Here is a 27,209-nt window from a genome sequence, read left to right on the forward strand (position 1 = left end):
CCCTTCCCTCCTGCAGGTGATGCAGCACGCGTGGGTGGAAGGGAACTGCTCCGTCAAGTGTGACCGGTGCCATAAAAGTATCAAGTGCTATCAGAGTGTCACAGCGCGGCACTGCGTGTGGTGCCGGATGACGGTGGGTCTGCACCCAGGGCTGCCCTGCTTCTTTTCAGTGTGATCTTTTTTTTTTTTTCCTGCACAGGGTGCAGCCAGGAAGCCATGGATGTGCCACTAGAGGGCATGAACAGGTCAGGGAAGCAGAATTGTGGGGGGGCTCCGAGAACCCCCACTCAGTGACCGGAGTCAGCAGTGCCTCCAATGATCACCGAGAGACACCCCCAGAAGGGTACCAGTGGGGCAAGCACCAACTAGGAGGAACTGGCCGGTGTAATGTCTGTGTATCTGGGCAGCCGTGAAAAGCAGCCAGCAGTTGACCTGTGGGCCCTGGGTCACTGTCAGCAGGAGGGGAACTGAGCACCAGCACTGCTGATCCCCAGGTGTCAGAGGAAGGCACACGCCTCACAGCTGCCTCATCGCCCCAGCTCATGTCCGTGTCCTCTCTGGGGAGGCCTGTAGGGCCACACCTGATCCCCTTCCTTAGGTATCAGCCACCAAAAGAACATGCCTCCAAATCAGAGTCTCAAATGCCCAACGTAGTGGGTGGTTTTCATCTGGCCTCCCGTGAGTTTGCTCCTCAAGGTTTGTTTTCTTCCAGGAACTCAGGCCCTCGAGAGCACATAGCTCAGGGAGGCCCAGGACTCACCTGAGGGCCACAGACCCACTCTGACCAGTTTACCCCAGGGGACTTGGGTCTCCTTCTCTCTGCCCACAGCGGGCTCGGCATCTCTTAACCCACGCACACACACACACAGAGCAATATTGCCAATGCCATCGGGGTGTCAGGATTTGGGGGGAAACTAGACCCCGGCCTTCCAGCACACTCTAAAGCCTCCCACTGGACGTTGCTTTGACTCTGTCACTCACTCTCCTCTTCGTCATTTGCACCCCCAGTCTCACCGCAAGTGTGAGGTGTCCACCTTGTGCGACGGTGGCGAGCTGAGAGACCACATTCTGCTGCCCACCTCGATATGCCCAGTCACCCGGGTAAGTGCTGCCGCCACCCGGCTCCTCATTTCTCAGCTCACAGACGTGGGTAGCATCCTGCCTCTTCCCGCCAAGCTTTTTCTCCACAATCCCGAGAATCGGTGTTTCCGCTGGTGCTGCCCAGTCTCATTGCGAGAGCCAACTCTCCTGTAGGAACTGATTTCCGCTGCTCCCACAATCCTCGGAGGTGCCCATCGTGTTTCCCACATCATCCCAAGCTCCTGGCAGAGAGCCCAGCTCACAGACCCTCCACTCTCCCTCTGCATGGTCAGACCTCCCGGGCCTGGCCCTGTCACTCTCTCCTCTGTTCCAAGCCTGGATCTCGCTCTGCCTGGAGGATGTCCAGTCAGCTGTCTCAACCCCACTTGGAAGTGAAAGCACCAAATTAAACTCCTTTTAACCCCATAGGAAACTATTCATCTCCTGTGTTGAAGACTCATTTTTTCAAACGAACACAGACATTAACTGTCGCCCTCTCCCCTTAAAGATGTCACCAAATCCCACTGATTTCTCACATCTCACCCTTAACTTGACGAGTGGCTCCTTTTTCATGTGAAAAAAAGAGGGGCAGGCGGAGACCATTGCTTTGGAAAGACCATTTGACAATATCTACTAGGGTGGAAACTCAAAATCTATTCCCCGGCAAATTTCCTGCTAGGTACATACCCGAGAAGCTTATTCCACCGAAAGGCATGGACAGGGATGTTCTTGTCAACTGTATTCACAGAGTTTAGAACTGGAAGCAGGCTAATAGATGAATAAGCTGAGGCATATTTTTATAATGTAACTACATTGCGCTGAAGTGAACCATGCAGAGATGTAGAAAATGGATCATCTCAGACTTGACGTTCGATTAAAAAAAAATAAAGACACACTCTCTGCTTTTCTTTATATAAAATTAAAAAGTCGGCCAATATCAGTATTGTATCAAGTCACAAAGGAGTTAGGCCTAATGAGATGGTTGCCATAAGGGCATATTCTTTTTTTTTAATTATTTTTTATTAAAAATACCATGATTTACAAATTATTATACAGTTGTTTCAAGCACTTAGTGTTCCAACACCACCAGTGTGAATATAAGGGCATATTCATACTCCAAACTTCACCAAGTTATTTGCCGGAGTGATAGTACAGTGAGTAGGGCATCCATACGGTCCCCTGAGCACCACCAAAGTGATTCCTGAACACATAGCCAGGACTAATCCCCGAGCACCGGCAGGTATGGGCCTCCCCCCAAAAAATTTTCACAGAGTTATAAATGCAGATTTGAGCATTTACAATATGTGAGATAACCTTCCAAAATTAAAAATAGGCATCCCAAAACAGCAAACAATTATTAAACATAAACACTAAGGAAAAAATTTACTCCACACCCCATCCATTGTGCTAACCCAGATCTCAGAAGCAGTTTCCCTGGGCTGAAGCACAGGCAGAATCAGCACAGATTCTTGCCAGTTTCACCTGAAAACGCCATAGGAGGCCTTGACAGTCTTCGGAAACCCTGGAGATCATCTTTTTTTTTTTTTTTTTCAACTTTCAAAACCCCACTGGCAAAATCCTGTCACACGCCCCTGGTTTCCTGTTCCTTCTCTATATTCACCGTTTGTCTTCTGACCTTTCTTTGTATCAGACCTTGGTTGTTGTTTTGTTCTTCTGCTTTCTGGTTTTCAGACTAGGTTTGCTCTCCTCTCTTTTCACAGGACAAGCAGGATGGGAAGACGGATGGCACCGTGACCGGAAAGGGTGAACCTGTAACGCAGGTACTTTGCCAGCCGGGCTCTGTGCCCAGTCCCAGGTGGCTCAAGGCTGTGGAGAAGAGGACAGGGTTCAGGGTTGAGAGATGAGAAACATATGTCTCGACATTTGTCTTTTCATCTCAAACATTATGTCTCGCAAGACACTCTGTTGCCATTCTCTGGGTGACCCTCGATGGCCCGGCTGTGGGCTAGTGGTGAGAAGGGAGTTTTGCCAATCCCATAATGAGCCCTAACAGGATCCTTAACCCTTTCGGCAGTAAGAGACATAGAACTTCAGTAGACACACTTCTTAAATAGTAGCCAGAGTAGGGACTAAAAATAGGCCATAGGTTTTCCCAAACCGCCAAGCTGTCTTCAAAATGTGACCTGCCCAAACAAAGCTAATTAGATCTGAAAGTTCTTCACCCTTAAACTCATTTTTTGACTGGGATTCACTAATGAGCAACTTGGTGTATGTGCTCCTTTCTCGAATTTCCAGGGAACGCAGCAAAGATGGTCTGGCCAGGGGCCAAGAATGCAAGGAACGGACACAGATAACTAGGGCCACCTCTCGTGCCTTCTGTTTTGTGGTTTACAAAGGAGTGTCGAAATCCCTGCCCAGCCCACCCTCAAAATCCTGGATGGAGATTAGTGTGATTTGAAAATGGAAACAGAAGGGATAGATGTTAAAATGGGGAAAGCTTTTGACACCTGAAAGGGCAGAAAGTAAGGCAGAATGCGCTCTCTCTCTCTCTCTCTCTCTCTCTCTCTCCTTCTCTCTTTCTCCCCTGCTCTCTCCCTCTCCCTCTCTCTCTCTCCCCGCTCTCTCCCTCTCTCTTCCTTTCTCTCTCTCTCTCTCCTGCTCTCTCTGCAGGTATATCCTTTCATAGCTGCCATCTGTCTGATTATCCTGCATCTGCTCCTTTCAAATAAGGCCCATCGTGTATACCACATTGTACTGCATTATTGATGCAGATCTTTTGCCAGATTCTTTTTTCCTGTCAAAAGGTGGAATGGAACTATTGTGTGAAGCTTTATTAAAAAATGGTGCCAAAGTTACTTAAAATCAGAATAAAATATGGTAGTTGCTGAATAGTTTTGATATTTAGGTAAAGAATTGTTCCATAGAAAGAGATAAAGAATTGCTCCTTGTAGGCCAAAAGATAGTACAGAGACTAAGGCATTTGTCCTGTCTGCAGTCACATCTGAGACAATGGTGTGGATCCTGGTATGGTCCCCTGAGCAGAGTCAGGAGTGGTCCCTGAGCACCACTGGGTGTGGGTTGGGGGGATGAATAATTATTCATCCAACATGCCTCTGGAGTCACAAAACTAGTTATCCTGGATAGATGAGGTCATCTCAAAAGAGCATAAGGAATTCTGCTGTCCGTTTCAAACAACACAGATCAGGACTTTCTGGCGTTTGAGCTCAAGACCTAGAGAAGTAGCATCAGTTACGGGCTGGAGCAGGGCTCCTTTAGTGTGTAGTGAGCCACCAACTGAGTGCGCAAGTGTTAAGTGAGCACTCCACGCCTCATCTGACGCTGGGCGGGTTCTCCACTTCCCCCGAGAGCAGCATGAGTTAAATTGAGCTTATATATATATATATATATATATATATATATATACATATACACATGCAGGCCTGCTGGGGGCAAAGCACAGAGCATTTCCAGTAAATGTAGTTGGCTTTCCATAGCTACAGATTCTGCACCTACATTTTCCACCAACTCTGATAATTAGCTGAGCCCATGAATACGGAGAACTTAAACATCTGTTTATTTTAGTGTCTCCAGAAGTCCTGAAACAAATTACCCCGAGAATATCAAGGGGAAAGTGTCGTTGAGTTTTAGGGGATTTCAAAGTTATTTGCAGATTTTCCATTGTGCAGGAGTCAGCACCTCAACCCCCCAGAACAACCAGCACCAGTGTTTTTCCTCGACCAAGTCTCCCTTGGACACTTTCTACCCTGTTCCTGAAACATTTGAAATACAGTTGATATTTTCAGGCATTTACCCAAGAAAGTTAACAAAAAAGAAAAGCCAAACAAACAAACAAACAAGAAAACCCATACCCAAAACAAAACAAAAAACCCCAAAGAAATCCAATTGCTTGGGGGCTGGAGCGATAGCACAGCGGGTAGGGCATTTGCCTTGCACGCAGCCGACCCGGGTTCTAATCCCAGCATCCCATATGGTCCCCTGAGCACCGCCAGGGGTAATTCCTGAGTGAAGAGCCAGGAGTAACCCCTGTGCATCGCCGGGTGTGACCCAAAAACAAAAACAAAAAAAAAAAAAAGAAATCCAATTGCATGTGTTCCCAGGGCAATTGCATTCATTGTAAGGATCAAGGAAAAGTGACATCAAAGTGACTTGGTCTTAAACCAGAGCTGGAGGTGGGGAGGCTCTTCCCCCTCCCTCTGCCACCCACCCACCCTACCCCCCGGGAGGAAATGGGCATTTCAGGCCTGGAGCTGAAGCAGAGCCAGAGTGCAGGACACACACTCATGGGCAGGGAAGAGCCCGCCCGAGCTGGAACGGGAGCGAGGGTCCGAGGAGAGAAGAGAGAATGGGGTGAGACGGGCGAGGTGACTCTGACTCGATCCCCTCGGTCATGAGCTGTCCCTAGAGGTTCTGCATGGGCAGGGCATGACGGATGTGAGGTTCTGGGAACTGAGGGAGAGCCTCAAGGACTCGCCTGAGGTGGGAGGGAAAGTCTAAGCATTGTCAATCCTGGGGCCTCTGCCAGAATTCAGGAACTTCCCAAGGAAGGAAGTGGCAGGAGAGGGTCTTCCCTGGGGCCCAGCCACGTTTCACAAGGAAAGCCGTTGCGGGTCTGCCCAGTTCGCACAGACGATGTGGGTACTTCTGGGTGGAGGTGCCCACAGGTCCGTGAGCAGTGTGGGCGCAGGAGCGTGAGCTGGCAGGAAGGTGGCTTGGAAGGTGCTGGCCAGTGGGGGTGGGCAATCCCATGAGCGGCATTTGGTTGTTGCGTGGGAACAGAAGGCCCCGCCCACCTCATTGCCCCTCTTGGCTGAAGCGGAACTAATTTCTTTTTCCCTTTATCTTTTCAAGTATAAGATTATCCCCACCCCAGGTACCCACCCTTTGCTGGTCTTGGTGAACCCCAAGAGTGGAGGGCGACAAGGAGAAAGGTATGTTTGTCACAACAGAAGCCGGGACCCCTTTATGCAAGGCCTTTCTTCCTCACCCCTGGGAGATGGGCAAGTCTGGCTTCAGATCCCATCCCTCCCTCCCACCCACCACTTGGTGCCCTGAGGCGAGTGGCTGAATATCCCTGTGCCTTAGTTTCCTCATCTGTGAGAAGGTTCCTCCCCTCCCAGGGTGGTGGCAAGGGGTCTGTCCCATGAGCCACTATTATGACTCAGAGGAAGCCCAGGGTCTCAGGTTCCTTCCTAGGTTCCCTGACCGCTCCTTGGTTTAAGATAATATGGTGAGGGCTGGAGCAATAACACAGCGGGGAGGGCGTTTGCCTTGCACCCAGCCGACCCAGGTTCGATTCCCAGCATCCCACATGGTCCCTGCTCAGTAAAAAGCTGGGAGTAAGCCCCAAGCACGCCCAGTTGTATCCCAAAAACGAACAGAGAGAGAAAGAGATATGGTGAGATCACCTGTTGGGATGCCTGCTCTGCCCTCTCCTGAGAAGGCAGAGAACCCATCCTATTAGCGAAGGAAATGCCCCATCTCCTGGGAGCACTCCCTGCGGGGAGACACAGCCAAAACACCCTGCTCGGCTCAGCAGTGGGGTCCCGGGCAGATTCAGAAATCCAGATGTCAAATAGCTTCGAAGTTGTGTTGAAGCAAGAACCGCAAGCCATCTGCCCGTGCCCAGGGGAGGCTGTCTCCCGAATGCACCTGATTTATCTCCACCTGGACCCTGAAGCCAAGCCCGTGCGTGGCCTCTCCCTCAGTCCTCCCCTCTCCCAGCCCCACCTCTTGCATTTCTTCCTGATCCCCAGAGTTTAGGCCACGGGGTCTATGGGGAGGGGGTTCTTGAGGCCTCTGAGTGACCACAAAGGGCAGAATCACACTCCTTAAATCGGAGACCGGGTGGGAAGAGTGGCCCGTGAAGCAAAGACCACCAGGAGGATGGATGTATGGCCTCTGTCCCTGCCCTGTCCTCTGTGCAAGAAAAGAGCTTGGATGGGGAGTGATTGGGGGGGAAGGTTGGCGGGGGCTGACACCAGTGGACTGGGACATGGGGGCTTTACAGGCCTGAACCCGGTCTTCTCTCCATGAAGTGCTGGCTGGCTGTGGTCCCCCTCAGTAACATTCTCCTTCTCTGGCTCTCTCTCTCTCTTTCCCATAGAATTCTTCGGAAATTCCACTATCTGCTCAACCCCAAACAAGTTTTCAACCTGGACAATGGGGGGCCTACACCCGGGTATGGAGACACCGTCTTTCCTTCCCTCCCCTCTGAAGAGGATGCCTTACTCTGTCGCTAGCCCCCTGCCTGTCCTGTCTTGACCTGTCCCTCCTTCCCACGGCATCCCCCTGCTTGCTTCCTGGCCTTGCCTCTACTATTTCTCCCGGAGAAACTCAGGAGCACCCAGTTTGTATAACTCGGGGAAGCCTCCTCCTAGACTTTGTCTCCTCCCGCTCAAGGTGATGGTTCTCTAAGAAGGGAACGCGGAAGGCCCTTGCATCCGACTACAGAGAGGCAGGCACGGGGGCCTGGCAAGGCGATGCTTGCTGGTGTCTTTCTTGAATCATCAGGGAAAGAGAGTTTCTGGGGTTTTTTGTTGGGGTTAGGTTTGGGGGCCACATCCAGCAGTGCTCAAGAGCATCCTGGCTCTACGATGCTCAGGGGTCACTCCTTGGCGGTACCTGAAGGACCATATGTTGTAACGAGAATTGAATCCAGGGCTGCTGCCTGCAAGGAAGTGCTCTACCTACTATGGCATCGGCCCCGGGAAGGAGAGTTTCTTATTATGATCAGTGAGTCGCTCCGGAGTCAGACTCAGTCATCTGACTCAATTCTGTCCTGTGTCCCAGAGTTGGGCATTTTGGGGTCTCGACCATTGGATGGATATTCAGTGACATTACTTCCCCTCCTTGGCCCCCTGGATTGTCCATTGGAGAGGTTAAGCTTCCTTCCCAGGGCCTCCTCCACTTCCTTCTGCCGACACCGGGCTGTTTCACTGCTCATCGGGCAGAAGGTGTGAGAGCGATGAGAGGAGACGCAGCAGCCCCTTTGCAGCCTGACTGAAGGGCGGGGGGAGCAGCTGGTCCCTGTGGGGCACCCTCCTGGTGAACTGCAGGTCCCTTTAGCAGACAGGCACCCAAAGCCCTGGGTTTCTGGAGACCCCTGCTGGCCGGCCAGGGGCTGCATCGGCCCAGTCCCCAGATACCTGGACACTGAGCTACTTTCCAACCTTCTTTTCAAATTTTTTTTCTGGTTTTCTGTTGGGTTGGATTGGGTTGGTTGATTTGGTTTTTTGGCTTTTGAGCACAGCACAAGGCAGTGCTCAGGGATCACTCCTGGCATGTTTCAGAGGCCCCTCTGAAATGCCAAGGTTAGGGCCAGAGCAGTAGCCCAGCAGATACGGCATTTGCTCTGGACGTGGCCGACCCAGGTTCAACCCCCAGCACACCATATGGTCCCCCCAGCACCGACAGGAGTAATCCCTGAATTCAGAGCCAGGAGTAAAGCCCTGGGCATTGCCAGGTGTGATCCAAAAAGGAAAGAAAAGAAAAGAAATGCCGAGGATGAACCCAGGTGGGCTGTGCACAACACAAACCCCTTACTCACTTCTCAGCCCAGCCTTTTAACCTGCCTTTCTGCTCCGGGTTCAGCAGGTAGGCTGGACCAGGTGGGGAAAGAGCTACCTAAAGATATGCCTGCCTTGTCTTTGGCTGTTTGACACAGAGCTTTTATTCATGGAGTAGAAATCTTTTTTTTTTTTTAATTTATTATGGCAGAGGAGAGGGGGTGTTGGGTTCGTTGAGGTTGAGGGCCGCACCAGGCGGTGCTTGCTCCAGGCTGACTCATGGCTCTGTGCTCAGGAATCACTCCTGGCAGGCTCAGGGGACCATCCAGGGTGCCAGGAATTGAGCCGGGCTAGCCGCATGCAAGGCAAATGCCCTACCCACTGTGCGATAACTCTGGCGCCCAAAGACCGTTTTTTTTTTGTTTTTTTTTTTGTTTGTTTGTTTTTTTGCTTTTTGGGTTACACCTGGCGATGCTCAGGGGTTACTCCTGGCCCTGTACTCAGGAATCACCTCTGGCGGTGCTCAGGGGACCATATGGGATGCTGGGAATCGAACCTGGGCCGGCCGCATGCAAGGCAAACGCCCTTCTCGCTGTGCTATCGCTCCAGCCCCGAGACCGTTTTAAAAGACAGATGAGGTTGCAGGTTCGGCTCCTCCACTATAGTAGAAGGTCTGTCCACTTAGTTTCTAAACAGCCTCCTCGACTGCTGCGGGTGCTGTCCCGGTGTCCCCGAAAGCAGAGACTCCCAGAGAGAGAGAGCCCCAGGCCTCCACCCGCAGTACTTTAGCCCTGTGTTTTCTCCCCTCTGCCTCCTGTGTCCTGCCTGTGCCCCCCTCCCCCCGTGCCACAGTTGGTCTCCTCATGTCATGCCAAGCTTCCCTTTCATGATTTTTCACACCCCCTTCCTGGAATGCCCCGAGGGTCCGAGGGAGGACCCTGCGGCTGATGGAGATGAAACTCCTCCATCCTAAACTGGCTTTGTCCTGCATGACAAGGCCTGAGGCTGCTTTTCGGTGGTGGGGCCTTGAGTTTGTCCCTCCTGTGTGAGACTGGAGCAGAGACAGACCCTTCCTTCCCCACATAAGCATCTGGGGCTCGGAAAGGCCCCGGGTGGGCAAAGAGGAAATAAGAACCCGGAACATCAAAGTTCCCTCCCTGCCAGCAGCCCATAGGCCACCTGAGCTCAGAAGCAGCGTTGCCTCACCTCTGTGTGCTAGGAACCCCTTCAGCAATCTAATCAGGCCCAAAGAGTCCCTTCTCCGGGTACTGTTTCTTAGTACATGACTCAAAGATGTAGGGCTACCAAGGAAACTAATGAAAAAAAATTTATCAAAACAGTTAAAAAAAAATTCCTTTTCCTCTATGGGAATATACATGATTCTACCACTACTTTGTATGGAAAGATCCAGAGGCAAGCCTGTTAACTGTTATAAATTAAAAAGTGCCAAACATCAATGATAGAGCAATCTGCCACTATCCTGATAAGACATCAAATATCCCTGTGATTTACAGGTATTATTATTTCCTCCGTGACCCACTGCCTACATTTACCATTGAAGGGGAAGACAGGACTGTCGTGAGTTCTATCTCTGGGCTCAAAAGGCGTGAAAGGGTTAAGAGGTTGCTCAGTCCCCTTAGTCTACCCAGGGCAAGCAGGTGGGGGTGCAGGGTGCTCAGCAGCATGAACCTAAAACTCTTGTTGAGCAGAGAACGGGCAGGAGGCCAGAGAGGTGTGAAAACGGGCTCGCTGGATTGGCGGCCAAGCAGGCAAATGGTGGATTTGCTGCCCTCGTGGTAGAGCGTTTCCAGAAAACTGGTCTCTGTTAGTGCTGATGCTTGACTCAGACGCTCTTGTGCACCGTGGCTCCTACGTAGCACTGTTGTGGGGTTTCTCTCTCTCTCTCTCTCTCCCCCGAATGGCAGAGCTCAGGAAACTCTAGTTCGGGACTTTTAAGTGAAACTTTCTGCTCCAAAAGGAATCACAGTCACCGTATCCTCCCAGGGAGAGGCGAGACTCTGGCGCAGGGAATGCAGAGTCCGCTCCAGTCTAGAGCCGCAAATCATCTTGTCTCTCTCTTCCTCTCTCCAGATTGAACTTTTTCCACGACACGCCAGACTTCCGTGTGTTGGCCTGTGGAGGAGATGGAACAGTTGGCTGGATTCTGGATTGCATTGGTAAGAATGGGCTGGGAGGCTCCTTATGTCTTATATATAGAAAATATATTTAAAGTCAGAGGAAGGCAGTACACACGAAAGAGAAATGAAGCCATGTCTTGGATCTACTCTTGAACCTAATGCTTGACTCAGTGTCTATTTTGGATGGAAAAGGGGGGACAATGGAAGCGTTTGCACTGAGATGGATGTGAGCACTTGGTTGTAGGCTTCCCTTCAAAAACATCTGTCACGGCGGTGGCTCAGGCAGCTGCAGAGTGAAGGGGTGGGCAGGAGAGCTCTGGCAGAGGCTGTAGTCAGGTGGGCAAGGGTAGGGAGTGGGCAGCCTGGCATCTGAGCAGAGAAAGCACTTGTGGGAAGTGGAGGCCAACGCAGTTCGCACTGGGGAGTCTGCCCTCTGCCTGGGTCGGGGGACAGTGAGTAGCACCCAGGCTGGAAATCAGGAGACCTGGGTCTGGCCTCACTTGGCCTGATCTGTAGGTCTTTGGACCCTCCTCCCTTTCGTAAATGATGGAGAACAACTCCGAATTTCTGGAATGGGGATGTATTCAAGATCTGACTGTTTATCGGGAGCTCTTAGATAAACACGGGGACACGACACATCAAGACAGGGAAGCAGGGGGCTGGAGCGACAGCACAGTGGGTTGGGCGTTTGCCTTTCACACGGCCGACCCGGGTTTGATTCCCAGCATCCCATATGGTCCCCTGAGCACCGCCAGGTGTAATTCCTGAGTGCAGAGCCAGGAGTAACCCCTCTGCATTGCCAGGTGTGACCAAAAAAAAAAAAAAAAAAGGAAAAGACAGGGAAGCAGCCCAGGGAACTGTTGGGTGAGCTCTGGGAGGTGCTTCTGGGCTTCTTTTTCTTCTGTCTTCCTGTCATTCATCTCACAAACACTCCCCAGGCGTCCCCATGTGTCAGCTCCCCTCGGGGGCTGGGAGCCCAGTAGTGAGCAGACAGAATTCTCACCCACTCTGCAAGGGGTGAGATGGGTAATCCAGAAGCAGCGGAAAGAGCCTGGGAGGGGCCAGGGGGGCTCAGGGCGCTAAACCCTCGCCAACGTGTGTTCTGTGCGTGGAGACCTGGAGGAGACTGAACCAAACAGACACCCAGTGGGGAAGAGCAGTTTGGGCAGAAGGAGCAGCAAATTCAAAGGCCCTGGGGTAGGAGCAGGCCCCGGGACTAAAGGCAGCAGGACGGACACCATGCAGGATCCAGGCAGAGTGTGAGGGGAGAGGAACAGACACAGAGAGAAGCAAGGCCAGGGCACCAGGACATACGGACTTATCACAGAAGGTGACTCCCAATCTTGGGAAATCCCAAGACCCTGATTGATGGTTTGGAGCAGAGAAGGAACGGCCCAGGAGGTTATGCGAAAAGGTCATCGCAGGGGCCAGGAGGTAGGACAGGGCTTAGGGCTCATCCTTGCCTGTGCAGGACCTGGGTTCAACCCCTGCACCTCGGGGCCTCTCTAGTACTCCCAGGTGTAGCCCTGGGCTCCAGGCATCATCGAATTGGAGCCTGTGATCCCCAGCACCTCGGGATCCAAGGAGTTTGGCATTGAACCCCCAGCCGGTCCGTGGAGTGTCACCTAGAGGGAACCCCTGGATGCCCGAGCACTGCTTGGAAGTCCACATCCTCCCGTCCCACCAGCCTCCCAAAAAACTCGGTAATCAGGGCTGGAGCAACAGTACAGCGGGTAGGGCATTTGCCTTGCATGTGGCCGACCCGGGTTCAATTCCCAGCATCCCATATGGTCCCCCGAGAACAGCCACGAGTGATTCCTGAGTGCAGAGCCAGGAGCCAGCCCTGAGCATTGCTGGTTGTGACCCAAAAAGACAAAAAAAAAAAAAAAAGAAAAACCCTCAGTAATCACAGAGAGCGGGGAGCATGGTGAGGCCCACTGTGAAGCGGCCAGGAGACTATGGGGAATGGGTGGGCCCGGCACCTGCAGCCTTTGCTCCCTCGAAGGCACTTTGGTTTCCATGGACACGGCCCTGCCAAGCAGCCACCCCCACGCCTGTCACCTCTGCTCCAGCTCGGGGAGGCCTTGGTGGGAGGCAGGAGGAGCACAGCAGCTACGTGCAGGGCTTCTCCTCCGACACGGAGAAGGCTTTGGTGCAGTGTTGCATAAATGTATCTGCCGGAGACCCAGAGAGTGAGAGACGCTCAAGGCAGCGGGAAGGGAAGTGGTTTGAGACCATCTGCTTTCACCAGGGAGGGCACAAACAATGGGGAGAGGCGAACTGTAGTGTTGGTTCCTTCGCTGGAGACATAGGGGAGCCCCTGTTTAGAGTCCCTCAGCGCCCGCCGCGCTCTCACTGTGGTCCACACTGAGCTGTCCCCCACCTGTGGCCAGGCGGGTCATTCCTGAGAACCAGTGGGTGTGTGCTGTGTGTGGAGGTCATTGGCCACTTCCTATTAGTGAGATAAAGACAAAACCTTTCAAATGGCCTACAGGTCCCAGGGCTGGCATCTGGCCCACTCTTCCAGCCTTATGGCATCCCCCCTTTGCCCTCCCCTGGGCTCCAGGCACCCCTGACACTGCAGAGCCTTTGCCCACCTTCTCTTGCCTACTCCAGAGGCACACTTGGCCTTTCTCAGACACATTTTGCTTCCACTCTTCTTAAAAGTAGCTTCTTCCAGGCAGCCTTCCCTGACACACCTCCCACCTTCAGCCACCTCTCAGGAGGGCAGCACGCCTCTCCTTCCAGTATAAGTTTGAAATCACTCATCGATTCTATGATGAGTAGGCACAGTAGTAGCTGTGGTTCCCACTATCTGAATCACACCACTTCCCACAGCATTGTCACTTGATAGCTCTATGTGCCAGTAACCATGTTTGCTGAGATTGTGGTGAGTGTGGCCTAGCTGCCCGGGAGGCCAGAGTGTCCTGTATCATGTTGGTCAACCATGACACTGGCAGTCTGGATGTCTTCTTTCATGGCAAGAGATCTATGCTAGTCTTCACCATCTAGGTTGGTGGATCTGTGGCATGTAGGAGGTATGCCATCTAGCTTGGTGGATCTGTGGCATGTAGGAGGTATGCCATCTAGCTTGGTGGATCTGTGGCATGTAGGAGGTATGCCATCTAGCTTGGTGGATCTGTAGGTAATGTAGAAGGTATGCCATCTAGCTTGGTGGATCTGTTGGTAAGGAGGGGAGTATACCATCTAGGTTGGTCAGAGTACTCTCTATGGTGTTTGAACCAAGATAGTGGCACCCAACAACACATTTCTCAGAATGGGTCACTATTACTAAGTGATACATGACTGTGATCAGTTCCAAAAGAGTGTGAGGAGATCATGCTGGTGCTTCCAGAACATTCTGGAGAGGTGCCTGGTCTAGATGAGAGCAAACAGGGAGGGCTTCCCAAAGTGTGGCTTCCTGAGCTACACAGCAAAGAGTTTGTGATTTGAGACACCGAAAACACTTTGGTTTAAAAAAAAGAAAAGTGAATTAAGAGAGGTTGGAGCAATAGTACAGTAGGTAGGGTGTTTGCCTTGCACGCAGACAATCCGGGTTCAATTCCCAGAATCCCATATGGTCCCCCAAGCACCACCAGGAGTAATTTTTGAGTGCAGAGCCAGGAGTAACCTCTGTGCATCACTGGGTGTGACTCAAAAAGAAAAAAAAAAGTGAGTTAAGAGAGAAGAGGGTGTGAGCAGGATGAGGTGAGAGAGAAAGGCAAAACCTAGAAAGGCCTATTGTACCTGGATGCCTGGACGGAAGGGAATGTGAGCTCAGTTGAACAAGCACCGTCCGGTTGGTAGCTCAGGCATTGTCCTCCTGGGACATACGCAGGACTCTGTGGGGGAACAGAGCTCAGGCTGCGTCAGCAACATCATTGGGAAGAATCTGTACCTAGGGCTGAACTCAGGCATCACTGTAGGGACCGAGAGAAGAGATAACTTCGAGATCTCTCAAGAGAGCATCTAGAGTGTGTGTGAAGGGGTATGGGGTGTGGGAATGGGGAAACCTAGGTTTGCGTCCATGTTTAAAGTCTCCCCAGTATGAGGATGGGTGGCTCGCTGTGCAGAGGGGCAGACCTCAGAGACGAGGACCTGCCCAGGCACCAGGAACAGCCCGAGCAGAGGCAAAGAGGCGTGACTGGGGTCTGCGTGTTCTGGGAGCATGAGGGGCTTTGCTCATTCTTCTCAACCCTCCTGGCAGCAGTCCTCGCCCTGGTCTTGCCTGAACTCAGCCATTGCTGGCATAAACTGGATAATAGAACTTGGAAAAGCCTTTAAAACTCTCATTTGGCTCCAGCACACACCTCACCTGTTGGTTTCCTGCATCACCTCCAGCCTCGCCACTTGCACTTCACAATAATTTTGCTCATATCCCAGGGCCCCAGGAGCCATGAAGATTGTGTAGCTTTGGGCACCAGTACCCAGTGGGTACCAGTGCCTCCTGCTTCAACATTCCGCCTCAGCAGACAGCAAGCCAGATACTGTCACTGTCACTGTCATCCCATTGCTCATCGATTTGCTCGAGCGGGCACCAGTAACATCTCCATTGTGAGACTGATTATTACTGTTTTGGGCATATTGAATACACCATGGGTAGCTTGCCAGGCTCTGCCATGCGGGCTCGATAATCTCGGTAGCTTGCCGGGCTCTCCAAGAGGGGTGGAGGAATCGAACACAGGTCAGCCACGTTCAAGGCGAACGCCCTACCACTGTGCTATCACTCCGGTCCATATTATAGATACAGCCCATACTGTAGATACAGAGCCATATTTAAAATCTAGGGTTGTGTAGTGTGTGGGGGGGGAGGGGATAGAGAGAGAGAGAGAGAGAGAGAGAGAGAGAGAGAGAGAGAGAGAGAGAGAGAACTCTGAAGCACTAGTTTAATTCTCAGCATCACTTTCCCTCCTCCTCCTCTGTGGGTGGCCAGGTGTGACCTCAGGCCCTCTGGCATTGCCAGGTGTGACTCCAAAAAAAAGTAAATGAAATACACATTCCACTACAGCTCCTGCAGTGGCTCAGTCTGCCGTGCCTTCGCAACCAACATGGGAAGCCAGGTTGCAAGATAAGGGCAGGAATCTGTGTATTTGCAAGATTCAAGCCTGACAGGTGGGAGAAGCGGCAAACTGGTACCCACCCGGAGGTTGTGTTAGACAACAGTGCTTCAACCCTAGGTGGCTTCAGGGCTGGCATCCTCCTGTGGGTTTTCAAAGGCCCTGCCATTTTCTGAGGTCTCCAGGCCAGAAACTGCTTTATCCTGTGTGCCCCCTCCCAGGACCTGGAGCGAGTAGGAGCGTGGGTTCAGAACGGCAGAGATCTGGGCTTGGGCCCCGGCTCCGACATTCTTTCCTTCTCTACATCTGTTTTTCGCCTCTGGAAGGACAGTAATGCTTTGCAGGCTTGTTGTGAGGCCTATGAGAAGGAAGTGCTGGCTTTTGTTCAGGATGAAAGCTGCAAACAGCTGGCTTTGGAGGTCTGTGGTCTCACCCGGAGGAGGGAGGGAGAATGAAGGCCGAATCACGAGGTAGGAGTCACAGGGAGCCCGAGTTTGCGGCGTGAGGAAGCAGCGGTGTACCCCGAGACGTCTTGAAACACGCAGTGCCAGCGAGGGGTTCCAGTGTTGGATCAAGGCTAACGGGGTCCCTTAAACATTCTCATCTCTGTTCCGGGTTGCAGATAAGGCCAACCTCACCAAGCACCCACCGGTGGCGGTCCTGCCCCTGGGAACAGGAAACGACCTGGCCCGCTGTCTCCGCTGGGGTGGAGGTGAGTCTGCATGGGGTACCTCCGTCCTGGGCACGGTCTCAGGAGCTCAGCCCCCCACGCTTTAGGGGTCCGGTACAACAGACAAACCCTCAGCTCCACAGTCAGCTCTGCTCTGTGGCCACGCCCCTGCCCCTCACGTGTCCTTCCTACCCCGCAGAAACCAGCAGTGTAGAACCTGCCTTCCCCAGTGGATCTTCAGAAGCTCTGGGGTCACTAGGTCCCCTTGGTCCTCCCCTCTGTCTGTCCCAGGAGGCACCTGCCTAGCCTGGAGTTTTCCATAAGAAACTTCCCCCTCTCCAAATTACTGATCTTTCTGTGAATCCAGACTCAGGAGGCAGTTTCTCAGCGACGAGGGACCTTCTGAACCCTCTTTCTGCAGTGCTCCCCAGGCGGGCACCCAGAGTGGTCGCAGAGCGAGGGGGCGAGAGCTAAGTAAAGAGAACTTTGCAAACAGCCAGCCCCCTCCCCCCACACCCAGGCCTGCTCCAGGAAAGGGAGGAGTCTGGGTCCGTGCTCGGAGGTGCGTTTGTAGGCAGAGCCGGCAGATGGCTGGGCAATTCCAGACCAGGCTGGACCGCGATCAGGGTTCAGAGCTTGGCGCATGCTTGTGAGCAGAGCCCAGTTCAGGCAGAGAGTAGGTGGGCTCAGAGCAAGCAGCCAGGGGCCTCAGCCACGCACCGAGGCTGAGGAGGAGCCTTCTGCTCCAGACAGATGCAGTTTGTCCCAGCAAGTGCTCTCGAGGAAGCATGACTCAGCACAAAGTTGGTGCAGGGGGCCCCCCCACCGGCAATAGTACAGCAGCGGGCAGGGCCCTCGCCTCACAGGTGGCCAAGACAGTTTCAGTCCCCGGCATCCTCTCTGCACCCCCACACCCACAGATCCACCAGGAGTAGATCCTGTGTGCAAAGCCAGGAGTAAGCCCTGAGCATCGCCAGGTTTCCCCCCCCCGCAAAAAAAATAAATAATTTGAGGGGTTTTTTTTAAAGTGCATACAGAGGGGCTGGAATGATAGTACAGCAGATAGGGTGTTTGCCTTGCACGCAGCCAACCCGGGTTCGATTCCCAGCATCCCATATGGTCCCCTGAGCACCGCCAGGAGTAATTCCTGAGTGCAAAGCCAGGAGTACCCCTGTGCACTGCCAGGTGTGACCCAAAAAGGAAAAAAAAAAGTGCATACAGAAACTCCAGCCCTGTGCTTCCAGCTCGGCATAAGCCCTCAACCCCGTAGTTAATGTCATTGCTGTCTGTCTTGTGACACATCTCTAAAGAGTTAGCAAAGCCCTGGCAACTTGAAAATGCTCATCAGGATTGCCCCAGTGCTAAGTAGGACTGGGTTGTTTGAAAGAAAAGACCTTTTCTCTTCCTTCCCTCCCATCCTAATTTACTTTCATGGGTACTTTCAACTGCTCTAGTATGACAAAGCATCATAGCAAAAGAGGCTGAAAGCATCCATTTACTAGGTGAAAGGCCCCTTTATTTGATAACCGGTGAAGTGTCTTGGTGTGGACCTTCCTGTCCCCCAACATGTAGACTCCAGAGTCTTGGAGGCCTGGGGATGGGCTAACACATGACTCAGGTGGGTGAGACCCTGGGTTTGATCTTTGGCGCCTCCTGTGAGTGAAAGACAAAAGAGAGAGATGAACACAGAAATCTTAGAACATGACTGGGTTCTCTGCTGCGGCCCCACAGGCTGGAGTCAGGGTCCCTAAAGGCTCTGGAGAAGCACCTGCTTCTAATTACACTCCCTCAGGTGGTTGGCCAAACTTTGTTCCCTGTGGGAGACGCAGGCCCCTCTCTCCTCCCGGTTTGTCAGCCAAGAGCATTCGTAGTTCCGGCTACTTCCGCCCTCCATCGTCCTGAGAGCACGATCCTCTTTTTGTTTGGAGCCACACCTGGCGGTGCCCAGGGCTTACTTCTGGCTCTGTGTTCAGGGGTCACTCCTGGCAGGGCTCAGGGGACCATATGGGCTGCTGGGGATCGAACCTGAGTCAGCCACGTGCAAGGCCAGTGCCCGACTGGCTGTAATATTGCTCTGGTCCTTTAAACCTGTTTTTTGAGGAAAACCCTCAACCTTTGTAAGGACTCAACCGGTCAGAGCTACCCAGTTACCCAGTTTCGCCAGCCAACTGGGCCACCTATTAAACCTAATCCTGTCAATGATGGTGCGCTCTTGTCCCCAGGTTCCGGGGTGGCACGTTTATGCCAGCGGGCAGAAATCATGGGACCACCCTACCATTCTGCCCACTGCGTGTGCACCTGAGAGAGAGGCCCAGCAGAGCCTTTGTGTCCCCCACCCCATGAGCCACTCCCCAGCCCACCCCCACTCCTCTGCTCCGGATCTCCACAACTGTGTGTCCCCAGCCCACTTCCTCCATGGCCCAGGGGCCTCTGGTCCTCAGACACGAGGGATTCTCTGGGCTCAAGTACCATGAGAGGGGGAGAGGGGATGGGGTGTTTCCGGCAGCTGCCTGTGTCTCAACTTGCCGGCTCTTCGAGTCTGGGGGTAAATGCGGGTGTTGTGGTTCCACAGGTTATGAAGGGGGCAGCCTGACGAAGATCCTGAAGGACATCGAGCAGAGCCCCTTGGTGATGCTGGACCGCTGGCATGTAGAAGTCACCCCCAGAGAGGAGGTGGAGAATGGGGACCAGGTTCCATACAGCATCATGAACAACTATTTCTCCATCGGTGTGGTGAGTTGACCTTTCCGCTTGCACAGGAAAGCCCCGTGTGTAAGGAGGGGCGTAGGCGTCCACTGTCTTTGCTCGTCCTTGCTGGTCACAGGGCTTTGATGTGAGCCCAAATACCCGCACATCTGGCCTCAGGATGGACACCCCAATTGTACAAATACCCATCTTTGATTATTGAAGAAATTCCTACCTTCCCCCATAAGTGTAACTAAAATAATTAAGATAGATTTGTTCTTGGGATAGTTTGAATAAGTTTAAAAAGGAAAAAGCAGGGACAAGAGAGATAGCACAGGATTAAGGTACTTGCCTTTTATGCTGCTGAGCCCTGGTTGATCCCCGGCACTGCATATGGTCCCCTGAGTATTGCCAAGAATGATCTCTGAGCACAGAGCCAGGAGTAAACCCTGATCACTGTCAGATATGCCCCCCCCCAAAAAAAACAGGCAACATCAAAAAATAACTACATGTAGGCCAGAGAGATCGTATAAGGATTAAGGCACTTGCCTGCATACCACTGACCCCAGTTCAATCTCTGTCACCATATATGCCCCCCTAAGCACCAGCAGTGAACCTGAGCACCTCCAGTATGGTCCCCATAGTGATAATAGCCTCAGAGCTCGAGAGATAGTACAGAGGTTCAGGGCCAGACCTTGCTTCTGGAGGTCCCCCAGCACCCAAGGACCTGAACAGCGCTGCACCTCAGGCCTTTGACTTGACCAAGAATCACCAGGAAGGGCCTCGGTTTCTCCGGAGCACCATTTTGGAGGCCCCCTAATAAAATAATAAAATGATTTAAAAAAAAAAAAACACAAGACAAGGTCAGGAAGAGACATCTCGTGTGAGTTTGAAGAGTTTGGGGGTTCTGCAAAAGGAAATGTTTATAGCACCTAGCTGACTTGGGCTGACTTAGCTCACGGAATTCGATCTTCCTTATTTGTTCCCCCTCATCCCCGTGGGGTAACTTGTCTCTGCTCTATATTGAGCTCTATATTGCCTCCCCCTTGGAGTCCCCTCATTCTTTTGCTCACCCATAATGTACTGTCTGCATTAGACTAAAGGATTCGTTTCATGACCCTGTCTTCTTTCCTAGATGTGCACATAAACACAGACATTCACACACTTACACACAGGTGCACACGCGCGCACACACACACACACATTCACACACTCTTGCACACATACCACCCTCCTTGCTTCCCCAGCATATCAGCAGCAATTCAGTTACTTTGTTTTACCGAACTCAGCTATTAGCAGGGAGAAGATCAGATGGAGAATGTTAGAGGAACGGGGTGGGTCATTTCCATGGCAAAAGCAGGAGCTTAGGAGGGAGTCAAGGATGCTACTAAGGGCTGAGCACCTGCTGAGGGCTTCCCACGGTGCTAGACGAGTCTGGTGCTCCCAGTGCCCCAGACAGTATCACTAGACCTGATGTCCCCAAATTACAGAGAAGAGCTGACACAGTGCCATTGATAGGAGAAGGTGCTCAGGAGTGCTATGCCTCACTCTAAAGCCAGGGCCTGTCCTCTCTGTTTCTCTCTTTGAAATGATGCCCGACCACCGTGACATTCTGTTTATTTTTGCTATCTGATCATATAATGAGTCCCTCTAGACCGACCCTCTAGCCTGGGACTGATCCTCATCTACCATCTTTCCTGCGCTTGTTTAAACTTTTCTGGGTAGTTGTTTTTTTTTTTTTTTTTAAGGGAAAACGAAAAGGTGAAGAACAGATTTAAGGAAAGGGTTTGTGTTTTAATAAGACTTAAAGGAGACCTATGGGTAAGGAAAGGATTAAAAATAGTAATACCTTATATTTACAGGATTTAAAATTTACCATATCTACCAATATGATTCCTATGACTGCACAGAGTAGTATTAACTGCATCTTATCAGTGTGGAAATGGTCAGATTAAAGGGATTTGCCTTCATTTTCTGAGTTCAATCCAGCATTCTTGTTCTATTAGTAAAACAGAGAGAGCTCTGTTTGTTTGTTTGTTTGTTTGTTTGTTTGGGTCCACACCAACCTGGTTCTGCACTCAAGACACTGACTATTCCTGTCGGTGCTCTGAGGGACCACATGAGACTCCTAGTCTTGAGCCTTGGAATGGTTCAATCATTCCAAGGGTCATCCTCTTCTGCGCTGTAGTATCGTCTCTCCAACCCTTAAAACAGAAGAGAGAGGCATAGCTGGCCCCACTTTCAGGTTGTGAGATGATGGAGACTGCATGTAGAGCATTTGGTTATCTCTCCAGACCCCCAACCTCAATTGAGGGAAACATCTTTCCTGAGCCTCTTCCATTTCCATCCTCTGACCTGGGTCGGTCCCTCCCTACTCTTCGTGGCTCCCAAGTCCTTCTTGTACACCTGCTCAGACTCCGCCTTCTCCTACTGGAACACAGTCTTGACTCCTACAAATGAGACTTAACTTAGAGGTCTGCTATAAGGGGCTTCTGCACCTTGGGCTTCCCATCAATACAGTTTGACAAAGCATCCTGTCTTTTTTCTGTGGAGCCACAGTATAACTTGCTAATATTTACCTGCAGTACAACAGGTACAGTTTTCTTACTGGTGGACACAGCCCTTATTTTTTTTTTTTTTTTGAGTTCTGAGAAGAAACTGCGGCTAAGACAATTGCAGACTGGTTAGCGGTGGTTGAACTCCAGGAATCCCCTGAGTTGTGGGTCCCTGAGTCATTCACCCTCAGCACAGCCCCTCTTTCTACATGTTCCACATTCTGCAGGATTTGCAGGGGGGTCCTCAAATTTTTATGTGTGATAGATCATCACCCAAACCTTCTGTCAGAAATTCAAATATCATTTCCCTGATTGTTGTTCTGATTCAGTCTATCTAAGCTAGGTCTGGGAATTTATTTACATTTTTTAAGAGACCCTGAGATCATCCTGATGCAGATGGTGTCAACCTAGTCTTGAGTGAGTGAAAACAACCTTTTAGAGTGTCTAGTAGTCAAAAGAAGTCTTCCATAATTGGCCAGTGACTAGAACTGAAGAAAAATAGAAAGATAGAAAAGAAAGGAGATAGAGAAAGGAAAGTGAAGATAGAAAGGAAGTGAAGGAAAGATAGAAAGGAGGGGAACTTGGGGCTGGAGTAACAGTACAGCGGGTAGGGAGTTTGCCTTGCACACGGTTGACCTGGGTTCAATTCCCAGAATCTCATATGGTCCCCCGAGCACTGCCAGGAGTAATTCCAGAGTGCAAAGCCAGGAGTCACCCCTGTGCATTGCCAGGTGTGACCCAAAAAGCGAAAAAAGAAAAAAATGGAGGGGGACCCCAGAACTTTGAAGAAACCTCCCCTTGACTGGCTTGCAAAACCCTAATTCCAAGAACCAAGACTCATCATGGACCTAATCCCCTCTCACAAATAAGTGGGAAGGAAAGAAGTGTGGGAAGAAGAGGAAAGAGAGGAAAGACAAAAAGGAATTAGGAGGACAGGAAGACTGGTCCCCCAACCCCCCCCAGGAAAGCCCATGCAAACTGATTCTTCATCATGGTCAAGGTATTTCTTTCCCTGTGGCTGACTTAAAATAATCCAATCTGTTCATCTCTAAGATTATGAAGAACTTCACACTGTCTCCCTCGTGATTTTTTTCCCACCTAGTTCTCTCTTGTGCATGCTTAGCATTTGATTACAAAGTACTGAGCCACCAGGATTGTTTTTATCTCGTTGGTGTACTGTCAGCCTTCTCTCAATAAAATGTTTGCAGGGTTTGTGTGCTCGCTCTTTAAAAGTTGGAAAGGGAAATTCTTGAGAAAACAAGTAACCAACACGCAACCCTAACAGAATCTGGGGCTGACATTTGCAGAAGCTCTTGCTCCCTATTTGACTTCCCAAACTTTGCAAGAGAAGTAGGTATGTAAACCAACGCACAGTGTAACTTCCTTATGATTAGAGTCAGTCTCCCTTGGCAAAGAGAGCTCTGCAAAGACTTTGCCAAGGTCCTTGCCTCCTTTGAAGGACCTGGAATATCTTACCGGTATCAAATGTCTACTGCCTTGCATTTATAAAGGTGATGACAATCACCGCCGGCTTGTGTTACCTTGAGGTGGTAAGAATTTGCCCTGACAGTTCAGCCAGTCCCCTCGATACCAGCAGACCTGGTTACTAAGTGGAGGGATAAGAAGCAGGGTCAACTCTCCTGCCCTCACCAGGAAGTGACTAGGTTGTCATTGTCACGACATTCCCATCACCTACATATATATGCCAGATCACCACCAATGAGGAATTGAGCTTGTTGATTTTCTTAGTCCCCCGACTGATAGATAACATAGCTGGCAGGAAATTTAGACACAGTCATTCAGGATGCTACATCCTCTGACTCCTCTGGCCTCCTCCCTGCTCTTTATTTTTGGATTTGCAGAAATGTCAGGATGGCCAGGTATCAGTAACAGGAAGTTGGGGACTGCAAAATAATTCCTGGGGTATGTGTAAGTCTGAAAACCGCAAAGGCTCTGCTTTCACTGAGCTTTAACAGGATGAGTGAACAGCTAATCCCTTGAGTCAATGAAATCTATTTCTGATGTTAAGGAAACCCAGTGGCCAAGGAGGCCACAGGCGTCACGCAAACCCACCTCGCTAAGTATATTTCTCAGACTTCACTACCCACCATCACAAGTTCACAAGTTTTCACTTTCTCTGCAAACGTTTGGATTCCCTCAGCCTCGGTCACTGCCTTTGACATAGGAGAGACAAGACACCTTTGACATGAAAGATACAAGACAACGGGGATCCCTGAAATGTCTTGAATGAAGAAGGGTCTGCTCTCTTTTAAACCCAATCAGACAAAATTTTTCAGACTAATACAAAATTTAAATTATCTGTCTCATTTCCCCTTTTTGCCCTTTATCTTTCTCCAGAAGTTGCCAAAGTGTCTTAGTCCTTTGTGCTCGCATATGGCTGTTGTTTTCCTGAACTGGGACTGGTCTTACCTGAGAGATACTAAAACCATAAAGACGTAAACAACCTTTTTTAGGTTTTTGTTTTGTTTTGTTTTGTTTTTTGCTTTTTTGCTTTTTGAGTCACACCTGGTGATACACAGGGGTAACTCAGGGGTGACTCCTGGCTCTGCACTCAGGAATTACTCCTGGCGGTGTGCTCAGGGTACCACATGGGATGCTGGGAATCAACCCAAGTCAGCCACGTGCAAGGCAAACGCCCTACCCGCTGTGCTATCACTCCAGCCCCAAGACGTGAAAAACATTTAGGAAGTCGGTATAAATTTCTAAAAGTATTTTACAGAAAACTTCATGTTGCATAATAGTTATCACTTCAAATATAATCACATTAGTTTTGATCTGGCATCTAGAAAATTTCTTATTTATTGCGGTTGGGCAGCACTAAGCTGGGCAACCCAGTAGCATAGAATCCAAGAAGTACAACAATCTTTTACCCACCCACACCCGCGAAGTTTTGTTGTAATGGAAGTTACTTAATCAATCACACCAAAAAGCGTGTTAGGCAAGAAAGTAAGAAGACTTATTTAACACCAAGACAGATGACGACGAGGCAATCCCTGAAACTGTGTCCTAGAACAGGGACCCAGAGCACTTTTTGTTAAGGTTTTCCTGGCAATCATAGCAATGGTGAAAGAACGAGAAAAAGGGCACAAGAACGGGGTGTCTCAATTGGGTCCTTCACCACAATACACTGAGGTACATTGAGGCAGAAGGGCACGACACAGGGCTTAAAGGGGGTCCCTTGTTGCTGGAAATCTTTAGGATAGATACATTCTGTTTTCGGTCCCCTAGAGACATTTATTAATTTATTAGTTGTTTTGGTGGCCCCACTCCCCTTCCCGGCCAGGTCGCAGGCTAGTTTGAGTCCTTCTGTTCTATTCTGGAAGCTCAGCCTTATGATTTGTGGCCAGGGGCTGGAGCAATAGCACAGCGGGTAGGCGTTTGCCTTGCACACGGCCGACCCGGGTTCGATTCCCAGCATCCCATATGGTCCCCTGAGCACCGCCAGGAGTAATTCCTGAGTGCAGAGCCAGGAGTCACCCCTGTGCATCACCGGGTGTGACCCAAAAAGCAAAAAAAAATTGAAAAATTAAAAAAAAATGATTTGTGGCCAGTTCTCTGCCAGCTTCCCCAAACGGGCTGCTCAGAGTTCCCACCTCCAGCTGCCTCCTGGTTCCTTGTGCTTAGGAAGCTGCTTGCTCAGGTTTCTAACTTCCCCATCACTCCAACAGGACATCAAGATAAGGCATTAATGCAGAAGGTACAGGGAGAATAGAGCAAAAGCTGCAATTTATCCCTCCCTTACATATCACAGCTTCAGCTCAGGGGGGAAAAAGTCACAGGTCAGACTGCCCACCCTCTCCTCCTCACCCCAGAACTCTTAGAAAGAACCCCGGGCAGTCGGGCTATCAGCAACCCCATCATCCTTATTGGGGCTTCGGAATAGCCATCTGCGGTCCCTCCCTTGAGGAGAGAAATCGCCATTTGCTCTAATCATTCCAGGAAAATACTTCAAACCTTTGGCTCACTCTTTTCCAAAATTGAAATGAAAATCACAACTGAGTATAAATGCTCCCAGTTCCATACGCTGTTGATGCCAGTGGACACTCCCCCCCCCTCGCCCCTGCCCCCACCTCTGGTGAGTTATGTGATCACTGTGAAGCTCAGGTGAGAGAGTGAGAAAGATGAAACGTGACTCTTAGTATTCCTAGGAAGAGAAATACAGTGCCCCTTGATGCCCACCGCCTTGCTTTCTGCAGGCTGAACAGCCAAGGAGTGGCTCGCCTCTCCCTTGTTCCTTTGTGTTGTTTACCAAGGAATGAGACTATCAAATTAGGAACCATGTTCTGAACTAATAATATCGTCAAGTTTGTTCTCAGTGCAAAGAAGGCTCTGCCAAAACGTCATTGTGAAAATAACAAGAGTTCATCGAATGGCCTAGAGACCACGGTTGTGCCTAGGTCCCAGAGAATGAGACACCAGGGCCAGCAGCCTGGGGGCAGGAGGCACTGAAGTATCACGCGTGATTGCTTTTTCTTTCTTTTGTTCCTGACAGAAGAAAATGAGCGCTTCAGAGGAGCACAAGTAGATGGAATGTTTTCTTGAATTCTAGAGAAGCGTTTGACAGATGTCTCAGGAATCTTATTCAGAATGTTCACTGAAACTCCCTCAGAGAGAGGGAGGTGGGCGCCATCAGGAGCTCAACGCCGTCTCCATGGGGGCTGGCTAGACCCTGGGGACTGCAGCCCCCCTTTGCATAAGCTCTCTTCTACCAAGCCCTTCGTCTCTGTGAGCCTTTAAAAAAATAAATCTATAGCTCAACTTTAAATTTTAAACTCCCAAAGCTAGTTATTTCAGCAAAGAGTGTTTGCCAACCATAAAATAAAATTCTGACTTGCCCAAATTCTTGACTTACGCTCTCTCTCCTTTTCACTGGTAGGCTGCTAGCTGGGCTTACTCATCTGACAAGTGCAAATACTCCCCAAAAAGCTCCTCTTAGTCCCCTAATTTGCTTCCAGCCTTTCTATCCCCACCACTAGCTTGTCACTTATTCTTCATACATAGCACATCAAAATAAGCTTTTCACTGAGCTATATCTCCTGGAGTTTAAAAAAAAAATTCTAAATTCAGAAATTTTCTTTTAAACAGTTTCCATGTGGAGAAGATAAATTAATATGCATTGGCTGAAAATTCACAGCCTGGAATTATAGGCCTCTTTTAACCACATATTCCAGTCAATGAATTTGGGATGGGGGGTGGGGGGGTAGTGTTCCTACATAGATCTGAGTCAGTTTCCTTTGTTTCTGTGTCACTCCCCCCAGCACTCAGGGTTGCTAGTCAGTCTGTGCCTAAAGCCTACTGCCCACACCGGCTGGGGGTCTGGGGCCCATGACTGAGACTATCAGCAAGGGTAGAGGATGGTGTTGGGGGTATGAAGCTCAGGTTTGGCCCTGGAGGTAACATTGTAGAGAGTCCCATGTCCATAAACTAGGAACCAGCGTGACAATGGACATGACGCATTGCAGGGAGTGGAGAAGACCCACTGTAGCGAGTGAAGATGATCCACTGCAGGGAGTGGA

The 27,209-nt window shown here is 50.6% G+C and overlaps 1 protein-coding gene across 5 annotated transcripts in view; it reads left to right on the forward strand.

The window, feature by feature from the left end:
- The window catches only part of DGKG (diacylglycerol kinase gamma), a 242,530-nt gene that overhangs the window by 94,631 nt on the left and 120,690 nt on the right, over positions 1-27,209 (forward strand). For 4 of the 5 annotated variants that reach the window (XR_008628503.1, XR_008628504.1, XM_055126218.1 and 1 more), the window contains 8 exons: positions 17-133; positions 1,009-1,101; positions 2,802-2,861; positions 5,911-5,990; positions 7,166-7,240; positions 10,659-10,744; positions 16,385-16,474; positions 19,005-19,165. Coding sequence is in view for 3 of the 5 variants with exons in the window: in XM_055126218.1 (XP_054982193.1) it covers positions 17-133; positions 1,009-1,101; positions 2,802-2,861; positions 5,911-5,990; positions 7,166-7,240; positions 10,659-10,744; positions 16,385-16,474; positions 19,005-19,165 (762 nt within the window). In the remaining 2 variants the exon portion in view is untranslated. The remainder of the gene's footprint in view (positions 1-16; positions 134-1,008; positions 1,102-2,801; positions 2,862-5,910; positions 5,991-7,165; positions 7,241-10,658; positions 10,745-16,384; positions 16,475-19,004; positions 19,166-27,209) is intronic. The other variant, XM_055126220.1, reaches the window with a different exon arrangement.

The sequence above is a fragment of the Sorex araneus genome, chromosome 2 (genome assembly GCF_027595985.1).
Source record: "Sorex araneus isolate mSorAra2 chromosome 2, mSorAra2.pri, whole genome shotgun sequence".
Classification (NCBI taxonomy): domain Eukaryota; kingdom Metazoa; phylum Chordata; class Mammalia; order Eulipotyphla; family Soricidae; genus Sorex; species Sorex araneus.